Source organism: Trachurus japonicus, chromosome 21 (genome assembly GCF_045865225.1).
Source record: "Trachurus japonicus isolate A0001 chromosome 21, Traja_1.0".
NCBI classification, from domain to species: Eukaryota; Metazoa; Chordata; class Actinopteri; order Carangiformes; family Carangidae; genus Trachurus; species Trachurus japonicus.
The window spans coordinates 14,857,488-14,880,299 of NC_140927.1; the positions used below are offsets into that span (position 1 = coordinate 14,857,488).

At 40.2% G+C, this 22,812-nt stretch overlaps 1 protein-coding gene across 1 annotated transcript in view; it reads right to left on the bottom strand.

The window, feature by feature from the left end:
- The window catches only part of tmem198aa (transmembrane protein 198aa), a 35,255-nt gene continuing 12,443 nt past the window's right edge, over positions 1-22,812 (bottom strand). The window contains exons 2-7 of the mRNA XM_085765239.1: positions 16,660-16,898; positions 11,747-11,985; positions 11,247-11,459; positions 9,727-9,850; positions 4,758-5,062; positions 1-3,434 (exon numbers count right to left, since the gene is read on the bottom strand). Of these exons, the coding sequence (XP_085621365.1) occupies positions 3,282-3,434; positions 4,758-5,062; positions 9,727-9,850; positions 11,247-11,459; positions 11,747-11,985; positions 16,660-16,798 (1,173 nt within the window). The 5' untranslated portion in view covers positions 16,799-16,898 and the 3' untranslated portion in view covers positions 1-3,281. The remainder of the gene's footprint in view (positions 3,435-4,757; positions 5,063-9,726; positions 9,851-11,246; positions 11,460-11,746; positions 11,986-16,659; positions 16,899-22,812) is intronic.

Below are 22,812 nucleotides of genomic sequence, written 5' to 3' on the forward strand. Positions count from 1 at the left end.
GGAAAATTTGAGACAATAAGACCATTAGATTGTAGAATCACAATGTTTATCATATTTTAGGTCCATATAAATTCATGCTCAATAATGATAATCATGATAATAATAATGACCAGGTTATTTGTACAAATTCAAACAGGGTGGTAGGAAAGTAAGTTGCTGTGTCGCAATTATTGATGCTGATAGTCAGAGTCATGGCTCAGTTTGTTTTTGTTGATTTCCAACATCATATGTTGAAACACCAGGATTACAATGACACAAGTGCATCCACCACCCGGCCAAATGAAACCAACTGGACGTACAGTAGTAACACAATATAAAACAAGTCAACTCCATTACAAAATAATCAGTTGGATAAATTACAAAGCCTAACATAAGCGATCGTGGCGCAAACATGAAAACTGAAGCAATCATTTGTACATTGAAAAAGTATTTACAGTTCCATATCTACACTAAAAGTGTTCCCTCAAAATATATTCAGTGTTGATAAGCAATCACAGAAAATAATAGACATTAAAAAAAGAAGGAAAAAAAGGAATTATTTGTTTTCTCAACCTTTTGTTCTGAAGTATGGACAGTGATGATGTTACGGTTGCACTACAATGAAACCACAAAAGAAGACCAAAACAGGACTGAAATGTAAGCAGAACCTAAAACAACATTTAAACATCCACTACTGCAATTGCATTATTGAAGTAATACTGATACAGCAGAACAGAAGGTGACTTAGCATAGTACATGTTAAGAGGAGGAAAATTATTCAAATGCCCTCTCAAAGCCCTTTTAACTGGACAGCGTAAACAGAGAGAGGAGAGGAGAAGAGAAGAGAAGAGAAGAGAAGAGAAGAGAAGAGAAGAGAAGAGAAGAGAAGAGAAGAGAAGAGAAGAGAAGAGAAGAGAAGAGAAGTTGGACCTATTCACTGGGACTGAAGAGTTTGGACCTTTCCAAAGTGTTTTCCTTGATTACTGAAAAATGCACTGTGGTCACTGACAAAAATCAGATAATGACTCACACATTTGCATATTGTTCACACTTCTGTCTGTCGTCCTTTTACTTCACTCAAGGTTAAAGTGTTTTGAGCACGCTGGGACCAAAAAACTAAACACAGAATCTGAGTTTGCTTGTTCGTTGTTGTTTTTTTTGTTTGTTTGTTTGTTTTACACAATAACAGTGACACACTAAAACACTGACACGCTGGAAACAGTTACACAAGGATTCTCATGCAGTAATGGGTTCAAGTGTAAATTACTAGTTCTCCAGTCCCAAGTCCATCACTCCAAGAACTGCAAAGCCTTCAGTATGTAAGTAGTTAGTAGACTGATTTGTTGATCTAAACCTTGGAAATAAAATAGTTTTTAAAAAAAATTACATAAAAAATATTATTGAAATGGCAAATCCCCAAGATTTTAAAGACATTTGTTTATTTTGGGGTACTCTATTTGTGTATTCTTACTGTAACATTTAATCTCAGTTGGAATGGTGACATTGTTAATCACAGAGGAGCAACTGTATCTGAATTTCAGAGAGGATCAAATAAAACAAAAATGGTTCAGCTGTGCTGAAATACTTCCCTTACACATGTAACTCCCTCAACTCTCTGGATGGACAGTACAACAACAGCAATGTTAGCACATATATGAATTTAAAAGCAAATCACACACAAATGCATGTGTACATACAATCATATTCACACAGAAGTCTAGAAAAAAAAGGTCCAGTAGTAAACATTAGAGGGCGCCATTTGCAAATGCTTTCATCTTTTTTTTTTACCAACATTTACAGGAGATTATCTTCATTCAAAACCTACTCCTTTTTCATTATTTTTATTTTTATACTCTTTATCCAAACAAAAAGATTCACATTTCAACCGGACCAGTCTACTGGTGAAAAAGGGTCAACGCAATAGAGGATGTTTTACATACATTACAATGGACCCCCCCGCCCAGTGTTTGGTACAAGCCATCACTTGCCACAGGGCTCATGTGTCCGCTCACACACTATATTTAACATTTTTACTGTCATGTATTATCCCCTCCAGACAGATTTCATGTCAACAGTCAAACTCATGGACGACCAGTGATCAGACAATAGTTAAATGTCTTTGTGCCTTAACAGCATTTTTAAACAGCTGGCACATTCTGTAAAGGTAGATTGTTGTTGGAATTAGAGATGGAGAGGGAACATGAGAGCACTTTGATACATGTCAACAAACAGAATTACATACAGTAGCTTTAAATTCACCAGAAAGTGGGAAGAAGAGGGGGCGCATAGTCTCCTGCTCAAGTGTGTGGTTAAAACAGTTGGAGATTGAGGGCACATGTATAGTAATGAGATTGTAGCACATTCCCTTTGGAAAATGGCAACAGTATTGGAAATGACATGTTGAGTGTTCATGGGAGAAATTACATTTTAAAAAATTGTCCACGGTGTGAACTGCTTAATGCAATGCACGCCCCAAAACCAGCTACTGCATTTTGAAGCAGCTGCCATGTCTGAATTCAAAGGCTGTCAATGAAGACAACAGGCATGATTTTATAAACGCCTTGCTCAATGACCTTACACTAGAGATGAGCTGCCTTTCTGTTGTAGTGTTAACTGTGTTTTTATGTTTGATTTTCTGTCATTTTCCTCTGAGTGCTCCTTATGAAATCCTTAAAGCAAATCATTCCATACCTTCACAACACAAACACCATGTGGATGGATTTTTATTTGTTTGTTTTTTTATCTTATAAATGGTGCAGCCTCTTGAGGAGTAATGACCGTTTTGATTTTTCCTTTTCTTCCTCTGCAATCTCGCTGGATATTACTTGAAGCAGCCAAGTCTTTACATCAAATGTTCAGCAGAGGCAGTTCAATGAATTCCCTGCAAGACAGGTCCAGAATCATCCAAATACGTACAGTGACAGAAGAGCCAGATGCAGCGTGTGATGACACATGATGTCTGAGCTTTGACCGCCTTACCTTTCAGCTACTATCAGTTCTTTCTCTCCCCTGGCCTTTTTTGTCTTGACATTCAAAAAGAGCAAAAACAGGACGAAGCTGGACTGATAAACACAACCTTTCTGAGGGGAGAAAACCAATGTGGGACTCAGTCATACCACCTGAGGGACATATTGAGTTCCTGTTGTAGGCAGGTGATTAGGTTGGCACGGTAAGGTTAGATTTCCTATCCCTAACTGTGACAAAAAGTTTTGAAGTAGCTTAATGCGATTGTGCAATTGTGTGTCTGTATGTGTGTGTGTGTGTGTGTGTGTGTTTGTGTGGATTTGTGCATTTTTGCTGCCTCAGATTCGAACTGGGAGTCCGCTGGGGGCCGTAAGGGGCACTTGAGAGCCGCAGTCGTAGTCAAGTTCGGCCATCCGTGTTCGGCTCATCATTCGACTGTGGGAGTACGCCCGTCTGTCTGTCTGTCTGTCCCTGAAACTCCTGATGTAGCTCTGTGGACAAACAGATGACATGGGAATATTTAGAAAACCATGTGACCAACAGATGTGAAAACCTACGCTCATGTGCAACGACTGTGAAAGGTAGAGTAGGTGATTATAATCTATTACACATTTCATCAAATTTAGGTCATTGCCTCTTCATGGTCAGAGAACAGGAGATATGGGCAGAAAGGGGGCCATAGGAATGAAAGATGGAAAATATGGCACATGATAATGGATAGTACCAACTTATCGTATCACGAGGGAAGGGGGATAGGTTGAGCAACTGGAACGATAGATAGATAGATAGATAGATAGATAGATAGATAGATAGATAGATAGATAGATAGATAGATAGATAGATAGATAGATAGATAGATAGATAGATAGATAGATAGATAGATAGATAGATAGATAGATGAAATAATGAAATAATACACAACATTTACAAATTTGAAAAAGAAAGGCTATGATTTAAGCTTTACGGTGCTGGAAACTGCACAGTTTCACTGGGAAAGAAATTCAGACACTTTGGCTGATCCCAACTGAAAGGCACACTGACCAGATGGACAGATGGAGTTTGCTCTACTTTTGTTTGACAGGTGGGTGACATCAGCTTTTCAACGAGGTCAGATACTGGTGTCACTTTTGTATTTTTGGTTTTGTTGAAAATAAATACTTGCCTACACATATTCCCAGTTGGTGTACTAGCTGTAGTAGCGGAAGAGCTGTGAGTATTGATATCTGCAGCTGGAGTGCTGGGTATGGGAAACCGTCTCATCCTCTCTGCGTGTAAGCTCTGCAGCTGCAACTGTAGCCACAGTTTGCTTCTTTGTTGTTTGCTCTGTATCGTGCTATTTATCGGTACAATGTGCAAAAGGCTTTAGCCATGAAGACCCACAAATACCAATTTCCATGCCACTTCAGATGCTCTGGATTCAACCACCGTGTACATTTTTTGGAGGCGAGCGTCTGTAAATTTGGGAAGCAGAGTTTCTGACGGAGCACAGAAGGGAAGGGTGTATTTGTTTTTCCTTTGAGTTCAAATAACTCTCATCTAAGATTCATACCGCTATCATCTGTTCGTTTAAAATGAAACCCTCTGCAGGTTCACTGAGAGCTGCTGTCTGGCAGTAACAATCATTTCACCAAACTCCTCTTTGAATGACAAATCTCCACTGAATGTTACACAGAATTAAATATAAAAAGATAAATTCACTGTCATATTGCCAATTTCAGAGCTTATTTTTAAGATTCATTGTAACATTTGTTAATAGGATCACATTAGAACCTACGTACTAAAATCTAAAGACTAAGATGGCTACTGCAGCTCACCGGTGACAGCACATCTCCATCAAAGCGCCTTTTAGGGTTGGCCTTGTGGTGGTAGCCGGGCTCCGTCTGAGGAGGAGGGACTTTCGGAGGCTGAGAGCTCTGGGCTTGGTGATGTGGATGGGATGCTGCTGGGTGGTGATACTGCTGTTGCTGGTGGTGATGGGTGTGGGCCTTCGGCTTGTTGTGGCTGGGCTTTTGGTTCTGTCGCCGTTTCTTCTTCTTGTTCTCCCTCTCCTTCTTTAGCTTCTCTTCCCGCTGGCGGATACGCATGAGCTGGACCCTCCGCTGCTGTCGACTCAAAACCACTGGAGATGACGAAAAAGAGGGGCGATAAATGTGTGGAAAGGAGAGAAACAGAATAAAAGACACTCATGAGGGACGGAGAGGAGGAAGAAAGCTTGAATTTAGAAACAAAAGTAATTAAGTGATTAAGTCAAGAGGAAAGAACACTTTGAAAATCACTGAGAGTGACAAGAAAAACAAGAGACATGTCCAATCAGATGAGATTCATTTGGGGCATTTTTTTAAATTAGCTTTTACGTAACTGCTGATGGTGAAGTATCCCAGGAGGTTATTGTAAGTGCAGGCTACAGACACACTCATGTCCATTCCCTCGTTGCCTACATTTTATTCAGGCAGTTGGCAGACGGATAATATTCCTCACTGCATGTACTCATACTGAGCCGCTCAGTCTCCTGACATATTGTGAGTGGGTGAGAGTGTCTGTGTTTTTCGGATGGCAAAGGATGTCCAAAATCCATCCTGTCTCTTGCTCTCTCCATTGATTACCAAAGTGATTATTTTTGGGCTATGCGCGTTTCATTGAGTCACTGCATGGTTAAATATACAGTACAGTATGTGGAGTAGTTTCAGGCACATGTTTCCTGTTCAGTACATGTGGTCAAAATGTTGCCACAAATTCAAGGACCCTGCTGATCTTCAGGAAGACAAGATCGCAGTTACTGTGGGTGTGTGTGTGTGTGTGTGTGCGGGTGGGTGAGTGTGGAAGGGTTATGTGGTCCATTGTTGTTTTCATTGTGTGGGTGGACAGCTAACGAAGCACCATCTGCCAGGGAAACTGCTTAATGATGCCCCCTCCCCCTTTTCTTTCCCTCTGCTCACCCCACCTCAGGCCCCTCTGGCCACATGCTATTGTGTGTGTGTGTGTGTGTGTGTGTCTGTGTGTACTCATCTGTCTTTGTGAGTCCTTGAGGACATTTTGGTAATTTCACTCTGTCTCAGAGTTTAGATTCATCTTGGGGATAAGGCTGGGGTTAGGGTTGGGAGCTAGAGAATACACAATGTCAATGAGGGTCCTCCTCACCAGTACAGAAATTGTACAAATAGCATCTGTGTGTGTGTGTGTTTGTGTGTGTGTGTGTGTGTGTGTGTGTGTGTGTGTTACCATTGCCAAAAAAGAGAGAAAAAGAAGTAAGAGGAAGAGAGAGTGCAAGAGAAGGGCAAACTGTGTGTGAGCTGCTGTAACTTATCCATTAATGTGACCTGCATGCTCTTTGACACACAGATGATTTTTCTCTCTGCTCTTCTTGAGTGCGTTGCTTAACCATCATGCCCCAGTTTTTCATCTTTAACCCTGCCCTTCCCCCAGCACACCTGCTCCCTCTTTACTCCTCCACATCGTACCCCCATGCTCCCGTCCCGGTCAATACAGTGTTTGTCCACATAACATGTGCCTCACTAGACCAATTGGAGCTCATTTGACATACTGTATAGCTTCACTTAAAGGGATTCATGAGTAATAAAAACAATAATTAGCTCACCTTTTTTCACTGACCAGCTGCCCTCATTTTTTCCTCTTTTATTTATATTTCCAGGCCAAACAGGCTGAATCTACACTAGCATGCCATGCACACAATAATCATGTTTGCTTTCATTTGTTTTCCTTAGTTCCTTTTTTCATTTATTATCCTAGCTCAGTATTATTCTTTCCTTTTGTCCATCTGTATGGGGCTGTTTACTTGCCATACTGCTGAAAAGACTCTCACGTCTATTATTTTATATTGTGTTTTTTCATTAAGAGACAGGGGAACTGTAATGGCTTGACTAAGATCAACACAGTAATCTAGTCTTTGTAGATAAGGAATGGAAATTCTTTTGTACTTTATTGTATTTGATAATTGTAGGTTTTGTGTGCCTCATAATGTGGTTTCTTGTGAGTTGTGATTGTTGTTTGAGAAGAGCTTCGGCTATCACAAGACAAGAGAGATTATAATACACTGTTGTAGTACACTCACTCATGTCTTGAGGGCAGATTGCGCGGTGAGTCACTCTATGAAAGTGATAAACCTGGGCTAGCTGCTTAGCATGCTAACTACAGTAGACAGAAAGATTCAGTACAGAGTATTGCAATATGTATACTTTGGTTGCCTGCCCAGCTCCCTCGGTCGAGAATACGCAACATCACATGTTTTACGGCAACACACACCTCTCGCCTCACTTCTCAGTATGCTCATGAGAGTCGTGTCGGAGCAACAGAAAGCAGTAAGACTTTTCTGACGAGAGCTCAGAGAAAAGACAAGATGCAAGACCGACACTTAACTGGCCATCTTGTCGCTGGACTAATAAGTAAAGTCTTTGCTGGTTACGTAGGCCTCAGCTTGTCAACAAATGGATGCACCACTTTCCATAGGTAATATTACATTCAACAACTGTAGGGGGACGTCCAATTCTTCCACAGTAAGAGTTTTGATGCCAACACTGGCTACATACGTAGCAACATCAAGAGGCACAAATGGCTACTTTAAAGGGGAACTAAGCAAGTCTAGTCGCCTTTCTGCTGTTTAGTCCACCCACACTTCCTTCATGTGTCTGTCTCTTTAGTAGCCTACTCACTTCACCCCCACTGAATTGTACACTTTTCAAAAATAGCAGTAAAATGCTCCTTCTATATCGTTGCCCACACCCTCTGACTGGAAGCCATGGCAGCCTGCTGTTTAATCCCATTATTTGAGGCCATGTGTGTCTTCTTCTAAGATGCTGTATAAATCTGCACATCTTAGGCCAGCAATGAGCTTGTGTGTTTGTGTGTGTGTGTATGTGTATGCGTTTCAGTTTTCCTATAGTTGGTGTGTGAGTGAGAGACTGTGCCCCAGTGTATTAGTGTCTGTGTCTGTATTTTGTGTGTGTGTGTGTGATCTCGCCATCTGTGCTGTGGTTGCTTTCAGAGCAGACGCTGTTTCCGTCAATAGCGCGTTCTGTTGGCGACGCTAATGTTGGTGTGTTTAAACTCTCCCTCACACATACTCACTCACACACATACATGCACACACACACACACTCTGCCCTGCCATTAAAATGGTTATGATTTCTAAAGCAGTGACACTGCCCATTTAATAAATGCAGGATGGATATGTCCAACCAGCTTGTAGCGGGCTAGCGGCCTTGTTCTGGGATCGATATGGAGACAGGGCTCATCAACATTCTGTGGACTCCGCATGGTGTCCAAGATTAAACTCTAAATCAAACTTTAAATCAGATATTATACTATGCTGTTAAAGTGCTGGGTTAAAGGCATCCTTAATTAAACATCTCAGTTTCTTCTGCATGTGCATAGCGGCAGACCCCCTTTGCCCAAAAATAATAGCCAAAATGTTGGCTGTGATCAAAACCTCTTTAAAAAAAGGTCTGCACTGTGTTCCTCTTGCCAGCAGCTTGTGGTTGGGGCTGAAATTACCACCAAGCTCGAGTGGACGTGCTGAGGTGAGAGCTGCTTTTCCTGAATCAGTCATTTTTCAGCATATCCTTTATGGATTCACAAGTTCCAGGCAGGTGCAGCCACAGTCAGCGGTATCTGACTGTGGATTTATTCAGCAGTAAGCTGACAGGCTGAATTTATATTTAGGTAAATGAAGTTTACTCTTTATTCATGAGTTGTGTATCTGCACATTTCCACAAATTCATTAGCTGTTATGATGTTTTGGATTAAAATTCAGCACCAAGGTACAGATCAAAGTCTTGGCTGCTTTTCTGACATCGTGTGGACGTGTTCTGCGTCTCTCTGTCGCTTCCTTTAGTGTCAAGCATTCTCAGTTTTCCCTGGATTTATAATTAAATTTATTTCAATCTTGCCATTCCTGTTGCCCAGCAATTGACCCTGAATATTTCTGTCTCCCTTCTTCACATGACTTCCACCACCTGTGCTCCCTCATTCCACCATTGGTGCCACTTGTGTTGTAATTTCCTGCCAAGCTATCACTGTTGTGAGATGCCAGTCCTTTCCAACCACTCGAGTCAGCATCGGGATCCAAACCTGTATTCACCTTCCTGTATCCTGCTCCTGCTCCTGTTCCAGTCTCTGTCTGCAACATGCTGCCTGACTCATACTGCTCTTGCAGCCTGGTAGATTTGTTTGCTTGTTTTGTGCATCACTCCTCCGCCTTATTGCCAGCGCATTAAGTGTGGCAACTGTATATTTTTAGATAATAGATACATGCTACTGTGCTCCTGCTTACTGCACAGCAGGGGATCTTTCATAAAATGTTGTGTTCTTCTTGTTGAAGACATGTTTATTTTATTGTATTTCTTATTTTCTTATTTGAAAAACAAGAGTTAAATACACCTGAACATTTTTTGGAGTGTTACACTATACTGAAGTTGCAACCACCTTTGAAAGGACTGTAAGATCAGTCAGAGGGGTCATGACATGATCAGCTGGGGAAAGCAGAAAATATTTGTTTCAGTTTCATTATTTCACAACCCCAGCTCTAAAATGGATCTAAATATCTAAATAGAAATACATCACAGTGTGACTGAACATGTCACAACTGCAAATAGATTATTGTCGAAAACAGGCATGGTTCATAATTTAAGGTTCAGAGGCCTGAAAGTCTGCAAATAATCATCTGAAGTATGGGCCTCCAACCATGTTCATGTCCGTATCCAAAATTAGCTTTTGAGCAGTTTTGGTAAAGTGAGTCTGAATGTGTGTGTGCGTGGTGGCAACACTCACCCTCTGTGTGAGAAAATCCCTCTGCGGTGACTTTCCATTGGATCAGCACTCCGAGCAACGCCAGGACAGGCCACACGCCCAAGATGACCCAAGTAAACCAGCACACTGGCTTCTTTGGCGCCACCTGCAAAGATTACAGAGTTTGCAATTTTAGTTGCATCATATCATTCCTGAAGAGAAAACTAGAAATTTAAGGAATGAGCCACATTCACACACAGTAAATCATAATAGTTTTGTCAGCTCCTGTCACCTTGTAGACATTTCTAACCTTGTATTGAATAACTAATACGATTCTGTTTGTTTTTATTTTGGTTATCTCATTCTAGCCTTGTTCTTTGATCTTTCATTTGACACACGTAGTTGTGCATGTTGCCTAATGCTTTATTTCAAACGCTGCCGCATGCCTGCAGCAGCACTTGTTAATGCTGCTGATGTTGTTATTCCCTAATTAATTATTATGCTTGGCATGTTTGTATTAATTTAACTAATTAATGAATTTTCTCTAATTTCTGTCCATAATTTTATGTATTCTGAGTCCATATAACAAATGGCAAGGGACTACAGATCAAAATTAGCCTTTGGGTAACTCTGGTACATTTACAGAAATGTTTATTAATGTACACTGTCCCTGTAAATACAGTACAAGATGATAAATCACATTCCTCAATAAGTATTTCAAATTGTTGAGTTCTCTTGATACACCTTGTTATCAAAGCACAGTGAATATGAAATACCAAAACTAAAAAATAATAAATAAGATCAAATCAAATTGTCTGCTTGCAATAACATTTCTGCAGATTAAAGCAACTCAAAAGCTGTTTCATTTGGAAAAACTCGAACCAAATTAAATGTTAAATGAAAACTGCGCCAGAAGACCGCCCAGTGTGGAAGCGTGAGTTTAATCATAATGATATCTACATAATGTCTATTCTCTGTTAGAGCAGAAATAAAGAAATGTTAAAAACTTGTTAATGGTTATGAATTTGATGAGTTTTCAGCACCAGATCAGCTAATAAAACACAGAAGGTTTGGATTTAAGTCAGATATTTTCCCAACATTTTCCAATATAGGCCTATTACTATGACAGAATAAACAAAATATGTTATACATATCACCTACAGTTTATGCAGTAACTATGTAGCTATTTTACACTCAACCACTTAGACTTGAAGTACTTAGAGCTCTTGGACAGCCTAAACTATTGACCTTCTCTTTCCTCTTAATCCCAACCTTCAGGCAAGGGATTGTAGACCATGCACCAAGGTGAGATGTCTGCTCTATAAAATGATCAATATCAAGAGGTTTTCTCTGTCTGTCTCCCCCTCTCTCACACAAAAACACACATGCACAAACAAACTCCGACCAAGGCCAACAGCTTCACAGCAAAACCCAGAGATGCAGCACTTGTTAGATGTGCACACATGTGAGCTTACACACATGATTGCCTTCAGACACGATTAATAGCACATCTCCGTTTCCCTCTGTCACTAGCAGTTTACTCAGAAACAGGCAAAGCTTACCCTGAGTCTCTCATAGATATAGTGCACCAAGGCGAACAGCTCTATAAAGTAATCCACAGTGACGGTGATGATGGCGGAGCCGAAGGTGGCCGTGGAGAAGGTGACGAAGCAGCACTGCCACTGAAGAGTGAGGACAGCAAATAACGTCCCAGAACCCAGGAGGATACCCAGAGGAACCCACACTGTTTTGGGATGGTAGAACTCTTCCATGACCTAAGAGGAGGTGAGAGAAAGAAGGCAGATGGTATTTTTGATGTTGCCTTTTCTTGATTTAATTGACACAATAAGAGTCTCATTACTATTTGTGTTGTTAAACTGTATATGAAATCATATCAATTTCAGTTAAAGTAAACAGGAAAGAAGAAAAGTGCCAAGAAGGCTTTCCTGTAATAAGCACATTGTAAACATTACATTATATGGTCAGAATATATATATAAATATATATATATATAATATATATAAATATATATATATATAATATATATATAAAAGTCTCTTACCACCAGGGAAGCCACTCCCACCAGCAGGCCAAGCAGCAGGCCCACCATAAACAGTCCCACACTGCGGACCAGCATGGTCACCAGGCCACACAGGGTCCCGATGCCCAGGCCGATGCCCACGGAGGCTTCTACGCTCAGCTGAGTGTCCATCACCCTCTCCTTGTAGCACAGCATGAAGATGACCACAGAGCCAAACATGAGGCCTGTGAGGAACAACACGGCCTTGAAGCATCGATAGCCTGGAGGAGAGATGGCAAACAGATCTCTGTGAGGCCACCACAAAACATGCAAACAGTAGGCACAGCATTTTATTTCCACTCCACTATTAGCCTACATTGTACTACTTTCTCTATTCAGCCTGATGATTAAGTTTTCATATCTTCTTTGTATCTAAGAAACAAAGAGCCACCGTCCTGTGGTGTGAGGTGCAAGATGTGCAAACACAAAGAGGCATTTCCTCATTAGTGGATGATGGGAGTAGCTAAACTGACTCTATAAACCTTTATGAAGCTGCTTTAAAATATGATAATCATCATATGGTAAAAGGTCATCCACATTCATTAGTCAACAAGCCTGCTTAAAAGAACAGCTGTGCACCTATTAGTTTTTGTTTCTTCATCTTCCCCCTATCCTATGGTCTCTAGGCTACTGTCTATCTCCGCTTTATATCTTTTGCTCTCTCACCAATTAATTTCCATTTTAATATGCTGAAAACTGCAAAAAGGGACTCCAAAACATCAACAGTTAAAATCTCCTTGTCCCTTGCCCCTGTGTTTATTTAATGTCTGCGTCTCCCTTTTTTTCTCCTCTAAATCCCATCTCCTTCTCTCCTTCTCTCTCTCTCTCAGACTGGACCGTGTCTCAAGGGGAACCGACATCAGATTGTTATCTCTGTGTAATCAGGCATTGCACAGCTGAGCCGAACAATCCTCTTCCTCTCATCTGACCTGCCATCCACGCTCCTCCCTCATAACCGTACCTCATTCATTTAATACACTTCTAGTTTTTCTTTTCTATTTTCTTCTACTCAATCTTGTGTGACTTCGTTGATATCACTCAGCCACTAAGGCTTTAGATAAGTAAATAAATAAATAAAAGTGTAGTGATGTCCTCTTCACAGGTCTGCCATGGGGGTAAATAGAGCATTTACTCTACAGCCACCTGAACATTTGTTTGCTCAGGAGCCGTCACAAATTCCCAATATTTTTCTTCCAAACAGTGGTCTCAATCAATCAGCTTTTAAAATATCAAATCTCTCATCGACTGTTTCTCTGCTGCTTGTTCACTTTCAATTTGTCCACTTTTCCCTCAACCATCCATCCTCACCTCTCCCTTCCCCTGTCCTTTCACACACGCATTGTTGCCCTGCTCCACTCCTCGGCTTATCCCTCCTACTCCCTCTTTTGTTCCTTATTGCTCCCTTACTTTTCTCCACAGCCATCAAATCCTCTGTCCCATCTGTTCACTCTGGCTTTGTTCAGCTTTTTCCTTCACTTCTTCTTCTTTCCCTCCGCCTCATCCATCTTGTTGCTATAGCATCACTCATCATTTCTGCTGCAACTTTGCCTTTCAGGATCAATAAGTGACAGCTAACCTTTTATTTCCAAAACCTTGGAACTAAATCACATTCTTCAGAGGCATCTCTCAAGAGGCATCTATCAGCAGGGAGAAACTATTTCCCTGCTGATAACCAGCAGAAATGCATTTTTCCCTCATGTCATTCAAATATGACTGTAGGGTTTTCTGAGAAACATCAGCAATATGAATTGTGTCTCATTTGTAGAACCGTTTTTTTTTCTTTTAAAGAGCCAGATCTACACATCTTTATCTTTTCTCCTAGGCTACTTTCATTACAGTTATTGGTTCGTTTTCCCACTGAAAATATGCTAACACAATAGCATTTGGCTTGCTAAAGTCAAGAATTATGATAGAAGGTGTGTTATCCTGTGCCACATCTCCCCACTCCAACTGCTTTTGACACTGACTCTGTCATTTCTATTAAATATTTTCTTCTCACTTCCTATGTACAACAGCCATAACATTAACCTGAAATTGTAGTAGGCCTATTTGTGTACCTCGCTCTCTCTTATTCCCATTTCTGTCTTTTTTAGTTTGTAACTTGCTGTGTATATTTGTTGTCTTGTAAGTCACAAGTGTGCTTAAAGTACAGCTTTATATTCAAAGTGAAATATAGCATGCTCTTTTGTCTGACACAACCCTGAGGGCAAACTTGACATTTTCTGCCCTGGAAGTGTTAAGGATAAGCAATGTTCTCTATATTCTTAATCCATCCAACTATTTTATTTCAGGTTCACAAGCCCCAGCAGTCTTGTTGTATACTGTTTATAATGCAGGGAAGGGTGCCAATATTTTACTAGGCCATATGAAGTGAATGTTAATGCTGTCTGCTTCAGTGAATTCAGCTCTATCTGTATGCACCAAACCAACTCCCAGCATCAACATATATTAATATTCACCCAAAATATAGCATACCTGTTGGTGTTTTTCAAATATCAAAAAACATAAAATAAAATAGACATTTTTGAGAGGTTTTTTTGTTTACTTCCAATTTTGCATTTTATAAATTAATTTGAATTGTATAAACTATATATTATGTTCCTCTTTGACATTCTTATATATGACTTAAGTTGGAGGGTCTCTCTTCCTGGAAGGAAGGACCTAAATTGTGTAAGCATTTATTTTATAGGTTATTTCAAAAGGTCATAGATAGAACTATGGCAATGAACAAGAAATCAAGCTGCTTGTGTATTGGGTTAGGATTTGGGTTTAACACATTTCTACCTTCTTCTATGGGATGATCTATGCACAGTTATAATGTGCATTCTGTGTTCTTGTTTGGAAACAAACTTACAGATAGTATTCATAGCACATCCTGTTGGTCAAGTTGTTGCTAATTCTATATCAGGTCATTGGGACTCTGACAGGTTGAAGTTGAAAAGCCTCATTTTATTCTGTTAACTGTCTAATAAAGGCAAAAATGACATGGGGGAAAAACAATCAGCATGTAATCTGACCTTCTGTGCCTGCATTCCTACAGCTGCTGAGTCATCATTAACTAGTGTAAAGACAACATGGAGAAAATCTTGCTTCTGCCTTTAACCAGAGAACTGCTACAAGTAAATGAGTATACATTTCCATAAGCCAACCCAAGGCAGTACACAAAAATTAATTGTATCTTTGGACAGAGATGCATGAGACACCCTGAATGCAGTGTCATTATTTGGGCACTTCAAGAGGAGAGACAATTTTCAACCCATCATTTTTTTAAGCAACACAAACAACCCTAATGTAGACAGCCTGTAGCCATTACAGCAGATTTTCTCTTTCTAATTATTTATTGATTGCTCTTGCTATAATGATTTTACATCCAAATGCATTAGGGTGAACCCTTAATACTTATGGTGCAGTCAGATGCACTTATGCTGTGGGCACAAAATGAGGCTCAAATAAAGTAAATATTGTATGTTATGGAAATGCCACAGTAGCTCAATCTGCCCTAACCCTAACCCATCCAAGCTCAATATTGACTCACGCTCAAAAACAAGAGAACCATTCTGGTTCTTAAAAACAACAGTATGATACACCAGTAGAGCAGAATGAGAAGGAAATTACAGAAATGATCAACTGGTTGCATGTTTTAATAACTTTAAATACAAAGAACTGTCCATTCAGAAAGAATTTAATCTCATTTTCAGATTTTGTTACATTGCAGCTTCATTATTAAATAGCTTAAGCCAGATTCTCTCTGAACACACTGTAAATGTCACTCTTCAGTGAGTCATTAATGCTACAGCTTAATTACTTAATGCATCAGTGTATTTATGCCAAGAATCTCCTATTCTGTTCTTCCAGTAAAGGAGCAGTTTATGTTTGAAAATAAACAGGAAATAGCTTTTAAAAGAATTAAATTTTGATAACTTGATACGTGATATATAGAAGGTAAAATAGTTTGTGGTGGATGATGGGCATGCGATATCATTCTGTCAAGTGAATGTTAAAGCATAAGTAAGCGATATTTTTGTGTTAATATAAGTCTTAAATAGTTATATCTTCCGACAGCAATCACTTACATAGAGTGTTTGGACCGAAACACGGGTCTTTCAGTCCCTCTGCTCAGCTCTGAGCCAAGGAGAAAACCTTTCTTGTATCCTACAATTTTTATCCAATGAGGAGAGAGAACGGCATGAAGGGCTGTGTGTGCAGCCAAGGGATGCGCGTGAATGTGGTGACCTAGGGACGAGGACCAATAGATCCATGACGAGGGCGGGGGCTGCTAACTCCGTCGGCTGACAAGAAGTTATGGTGCGTTCAGGGCAGCCCGTTACTCGTGTTTTTCCGACCTGTGAAGTCGTACCAGTTCGATCTGGTACGAGTTCATGGGTCAGAAGTTACGAGTGGCCGTTATAGTGCACTTTCACAGGTAAAACAGGTCGGAGAAACGCGAGTTGCGGGTTGCCTGGAACGCTACAAAGTCGTAAGTCGTGACTTGAAGCCGTAACTTACGGTTTCAAAAGCCTGCCTGGAACGCAGCATTAGCCAAAACGACCGGATCGCTTACTTCTGCTTTAATGTTAAGAAAGTATAGCATGATTGTTACATTTGTTCCTATAGATGTATAACACAAAACTCAGATGAAAAGACATATAGACCTCTATGAGACCAGTATTATTTAGGGTTACAGTAGTTCTTTTCAGTGAAGTGCAACGACAGCCACACAAACACGTGCCCTTGACACCAGACTAAATTATATGAGAAACCCGTAAAAAGCAATTTCAAGCTTTTTATAAAATCACATTTTTCAGTGATCCTATTTAATGCATGAGAATTTTTTAGATACATTTTAGAGCCAGCCCAGACCTTATGAGTACAGCTCTGACTACATCATCACTCACCAAAGAAGCAGTAGATGATTCCAAAGAGGCAGCACATGGAGCAGACCACCGAGGGCACGATCTCGTATTTTCTCTCAATCTCCTGGTCGCACCTGAGCCCGACCTCCGCCAAACCCAGGAGTTGACTGGTGGAAGTCATGGTGCCTGAAGTGCAGGGAAGGGAAGGGGGCAGGGGTGAGGGATAAAGGGGTGTGTGGGATGTCTGGATCAGTGGGCCTTACCCACAGAGACGTGTCTTCCTGCAAATGGTGATAGTGATGGAGAAAGAGGGAAGGAGTGAGAAAGAATGAGAGAAAAAAGAGAGAGGGGAGAGTGATTATTGATTTTTCATTTGAAGTACTCAGGAGTGAGGACAAAGCAGATAGAGTAGCAGGCATCCTCTATGATTTTGAGACTAGAATTACTGCTTTGTGGTTCTACGCGTCCTACAGGCTAGTTTCAGATTACACATCTGTTTATCCAGAATCGTGTAAAATATTAAACGTTCGTGTGTTATTATGTCTTAATTGTTATCTGAATTCTTGAGTTTTGGCAAAAAGAATGAATGCATAGTCACAGTGACCTTGACCTTTGACCTTTAGCCACCAATATGTTATCAGTTTGAATCCATGTGAAATTTTGTGTCCAGTGCAGCTCAATGACAACAAGCAGGGGATGACAGGAATCAATCTGTGAATCAATCAGAATACAGCTACAGTCCGACCAATCAAGATAAGGCTACCAACCAGCCAATTAGAATACAGCTGTAATCTAACCAACAACAGTAAAGATACATACAGTACCAACTAAATTGTGTTTTGCTGTGGCTTTGACCATTGGCCTTTGAACACCAAAATCTAATATGTCCATCTTTGAGTCCAAGTTAATGTTTTTGCCAAGTTTGAAGACATTCCCTCACAGCGTCACTGAGCTGTTGTATTCATGAGAATAGGACAAACAGACTGATGGATGTACAACAAGAAAACATAATGCCTCTGGCCCTGTCTGCTGCCAGAGAGGAGACAAACAACTGAGCAGCCTCTCTCACTACTCACAACTATTGCAGCAGTTGCAAAAATAAAATTTAGTCACTATCATTCACTTGGATATACAGTAGAGTGGTAGCAGCAACAGATTGTTGCCAACAGTTGTGAAGTATTAGACCAACAGCAGAAGATCTGCAGTGCACACATAATTAAATAGTTGCCATGGAAAGATCAACAGAATGCATTTGCATGAATTTAATTTGCATGGTGTGGGAAATTTGTGACACAAGAACTCTTTTTTTCTAGGAGGATTAAAAAAAAACAAAAAAAAAAACTTTTGAACCATCTCTACTTGGTCCTGATTCCACCCACTGGGAATAACACATCATAACTTCATATAGATATAAAGTACTGTGTCTATTGACCGTGTATAAGGTCTGAAAAAGGCTGGACAAACATTTTGAAACATTAGAGTAATATCAATTTATTTTTATGAAACTGTAGCTGAGGTTTTACAAAAGTAATGCCAGGAACTGATGATGCAGTGAAAGTAGGTCTGTCCCTGAGATAATGGAGTTCCTCCGACCAAATGTAAACATAGTACTGGATATATGTTAAAAACAAAAAAGCTCAAACAAATAAATTGTTTATTTTGGATTCTAGTATGAGAGGAAGTCAGGGACAGAAACTCTATACAGGCAATGAAACCGTGCAAAAGATCAATGTAAATATTTTCCTGAAGAGTAACTGCACCAAAAGCCAACACCTGAAGGAAAAAACAAATGTATGATTGACAAGTATTGATCCTAACCTGCAGTAAAGTATTTCCTAACCTAATCATTCATCATTCATGTACTGTAAAATCATAATTATATTGCACCAGTAATTCACTGTGATATAATTAGACTCCACTTACTATATTTAATTGACTTTAATTTGTAAATGTTGCCACAGGGCAAATGGAGCTTATGCTATTACACTGTTTGTCACTTCTGAGCAATTAGTTATTTCATAATTAATTCCTTAATCCCAGTGTGTAACGCATACCTTCCATTTAATGAGATGTCATATGAAGATGAACATAATGTACTGTGGTAACTTTTATTCCTAACAGACTTGTGTGTGTCCTCGAGGTCATCAAGGAGGATCAGTGAGGACTGTGTGGCACCAGCTTGCAGACACACTGCTTGAAAAATCCAACCTTTAGCTTGTTCTTAACGGTATTTCTGAGAACTATCTTGGATTATGATGTGCCCCAAGCTTCAACTTCAAGATTTTTTTTTGTTGTATTTCTACCATCAGCTAATAAAAGAGATCAAAGTCAGCTGTGTTTCACATATTTAACAGCTGATGATAGCTGAGGGCAAATTCATTCAATCACTGTGTCACACTCTACCCTGGCATAGCTTTAGATAACACAGCATTTATAGGTGCAGTTAAGTGAGGAAAAACTGCATTTAACAAAATTCTACAGGCACATTTTTGAAGTAATACACAGTGTAATGTGGTTGATTCAAGGAGCATAGACTCAAGCTGTTATCCACACACCCACACACTGCTACACACTCAGCCAGAAAATCCCAATGGTTTAATTTCCTGCTGGGGAACAAATTAAAACATACCAAGCCTACAGACACATTCCATAATGGATACATTTAGATGGAAGTAAATGTCATTATTTTACCCTGCATTATCATTATTTCACGAAACAAGTTCTACAACATCTTTTATGCAGTCTTCAGGGTTGTTCTCAGTCTCCATCATGACATCTCTTCTCACATCTCAAAGGCACTGTCATTAAGGCAGAGGGGTGAGCGTGTGCACACACACACACACACACACACACACACACACACACACACACACACACACACACACACACACACACACACACACACACACACACACACACACACACACACACACACACACACACACACACACACACACACACTTTCACAAGCTGTTCCCAATCTTTACACATTTCCATCACTTTTTCCCCGACACCTCTGACTCCAAGCATCCTGTGTCTGGACCTGTTAGTATCTTTTTTTTTTCTTTACATGCATCTGCATGTCAGCCGAGCAATCCCCTGGCTTCAGAAAAAGAGTTTGTTCTCCAATTGTACTTCCAATGCATTGTGCATTTCATTATAAAAACACACAAGGTCCCCAACCTATCTACTGGTGCAAATTTAATAGTACATTGGCTTAGATACAAATTGACAACTATATTGTTGTCTGCATTCTCTGAAGGTTAGAAATCCTGTATTAAATTTTGATTTCTGTCACTCTAAATCCTTTACTTTAGTCTGATTTTTGCCTTCAGGTCAGTTAATTTGTCATGTCTGAGTGCAGATGACAAACTCAAATCTCTGTGTATCCCCGTCTGCCTATCCTGGTTTTCCCCTTGCACATGCATACACACATATTCACAAAATGTGCACACAAACATGCCTACATGATTAAACAGGGGAGGTAAGCCCTTGTTATTCCATATTGACCTAGTGGGTGATGATGCGCCGTGGCATGCAACACACACGCACAGACACACACAGGAGAAGTCGTGACTATCATATTTCTGCCAGCTGATGTAAGAAGAACTCAGTGATGAGCAGATTTCAATTGGACCTGGTGGTTTATTGATTCCTACAGGGAGCAGCCACACAGCCCAACAACAACAACAACAAACAACTATCTGTGCACTTTACACAACAGGGACAACCATAAATTGGACACACAACATTACACAAAACCTTAAACGTTCTGGGCAAAGGTGTGGAGAAGGATGAGTCAAAGTAATTGATATTCAGTGAATGTGGGCTAGTATCTTATCATGTGCAGTGTCTTAGTAAATAATTGCTTGATTTCCCCGACTGTCATGTAAATGTCAGCACCTGTGTATAAGACACTGCCTGCGTGACAGCATCATTCATCAGATGCGCTCTTGTGTCAGCAACACCCACCTGAGTCAGTGCCTCTGGGCATCACTGCCACCACTAATAGGGAATTAAAAGCATTAACATATATTAAGATGAACTGTAAGCTAATATTAACCTTCTTAATGATATGGTGTAATGATGCTCCCTCTGGGAGAAGTTGGAGGCTTATCACTGCAAGTTAAACAGAAGCTGAGTTGTATGAATGCAAAGTATATGAATATTATAACCTGTAGCCTCCTACACAGCCATGTCAAATGCAATGATAACAACTCAGAAGAAAATGTGTAGCGCAATATTGATCTGTGAAGTTAAATCCTTAGAGTCAGATAGGGAAAACTTCAGCAGACAGTTATTGGCAGGAGAATTGCAGCTGTCTGGTTCGTTGAGTGACTTGCCTACACATCACATCACTCTGCTGCCATCCCTCCTGCAGACCTGTTACTCCATGACAACTGATTTTCATTCTAAACTGCAGCAGATACAATGATATGGTAAGACTTCAGCTAAATGGCCAAAGCGAATTACATGGAGGGTTAGCTTCAGGGCACAACTTCTATTGGCAAAACTGCACTAAAAGTATAGATTCCTTAAGGTATAAATTAGATAGTTTGAAGTATTAAGAGATAAGATATCGACATCTGTCAAATCTTCAAAGTCACTTAAATTTGTTATTGAAAATATAATTTGTTTAGATTTACTTAAAGCAGAAGTAAGCGGAATGTTTGTGTTAATATAAGTCTTAAATAGTTATATCTTCCGACAGCAATCACTTATATAGAGTGTTTGGTCTGAAACATGTGTCTGTCAGTCACTCTGCTCTGCTGTAAGCCAAGGAGAAAACTTTCCTTGTATCCTACAACCTTTATCCAATGAGGAGAGAGAATGGCATAAAGGGGCGGTCCTCTCTGTGTGTGCAGCAAAGGGATGCGCGTGAATGTGGTGACGTAGGGACGAGGGCGGGGACTGCTAACTCCATCCGCTGACAGGAAGTCAGCCAAAACGACCGGATCGCTTACTTCTGCTTTAATCTTGGATTTTAAGTCAAATATATTCTAAATACTGTAGGTTTCTGTGTGCTCGTCATTTGGGTGGGTAAGCACAAGAGAGTGATAAGTGCATGCAGTGCAAATCCAAGTGGTTCATCATATCACTGATGCAGATGCTCAGGATATTTTCTCTTGTCTCCCTGCAAACTTTGAGCATGAGGTTGCTGACTGCTGTTAACCTAACAGCCACTAATGTAATTATTGACAAGACTTTTGTGTATGTTACATATGAAACCTTTAGGTGCCCCTGTTCAAAGTAAATTTAATTTAATTTAGTTACCGTGTGAAGTCAAAATTTTGCGTTTAAAGCAGATATCAGTGGCACGGCCGTTTCGGCTAATGCTGTGTTCAAGGCAGGCTTTTGAAACCGTAAGTTACAGCTTCAAGTCACAACTACGACTTGGTAGCGTTCCAGGTAACCCGTAGCTCGTGTTTTTACCGTCCTGTTGTCTGTGAAAGTTCCCTATAACGGCCACTCGTAACTTCCGACCCGTGAACTCGTACCAGATCGAACTGGTATGACTTCACAGGAAGGAAAAACACAAAGTACGAGTTTCCTTGAACGCACCATGAGTTAGCAGCCCCCGCCCTTGTCAGGCATCAATTGGTCCTCGTGCTACGTCACCACATTCACGCGCATCCCTTGGCTGCACACACAGCCCTTCATGCCGTTCTCTCCCCTCATTGGATAACACTTGTATCCCACAAGGAAAATTTTCTCCTCGGGTTACAGCAGAGCAGAGTGACGGAGAGACTCGTGTTTAGGCTGAAATACTTCATGTAAGTGATTGCTGACGGAAAATAGGACTATTTAGGACTTATATTAACAAAAACATTCCACTGATATCTGCTTTAAACCCCATTCAAACAAAAACTGCACATTGGAGGATTTCCAGTTCATAATTGCCTGTTGTGGAAAGACAGACTCCAGTGGTGAAACAGATTGTCAAGGCTGCAGCTTAGTTACACCACAGGCCCCCTGCCTGGGGAGGTAGTTCAACTGAGGATGACAAGGGATACTACTTTACTGCCAAAAAGAAATGATGACAAGGGAAAATGTGGGCAAATGATTAAGTCTCTAAAGCTGACTTTCTTTTCTTTTTTCTTTTTTTCATGTTATTAAATTACTAACTTACATATTCATTTGAGATCTTGTGAGTTATGAAGAACTATTAACTTCACACTAAATGACTAAAAATCT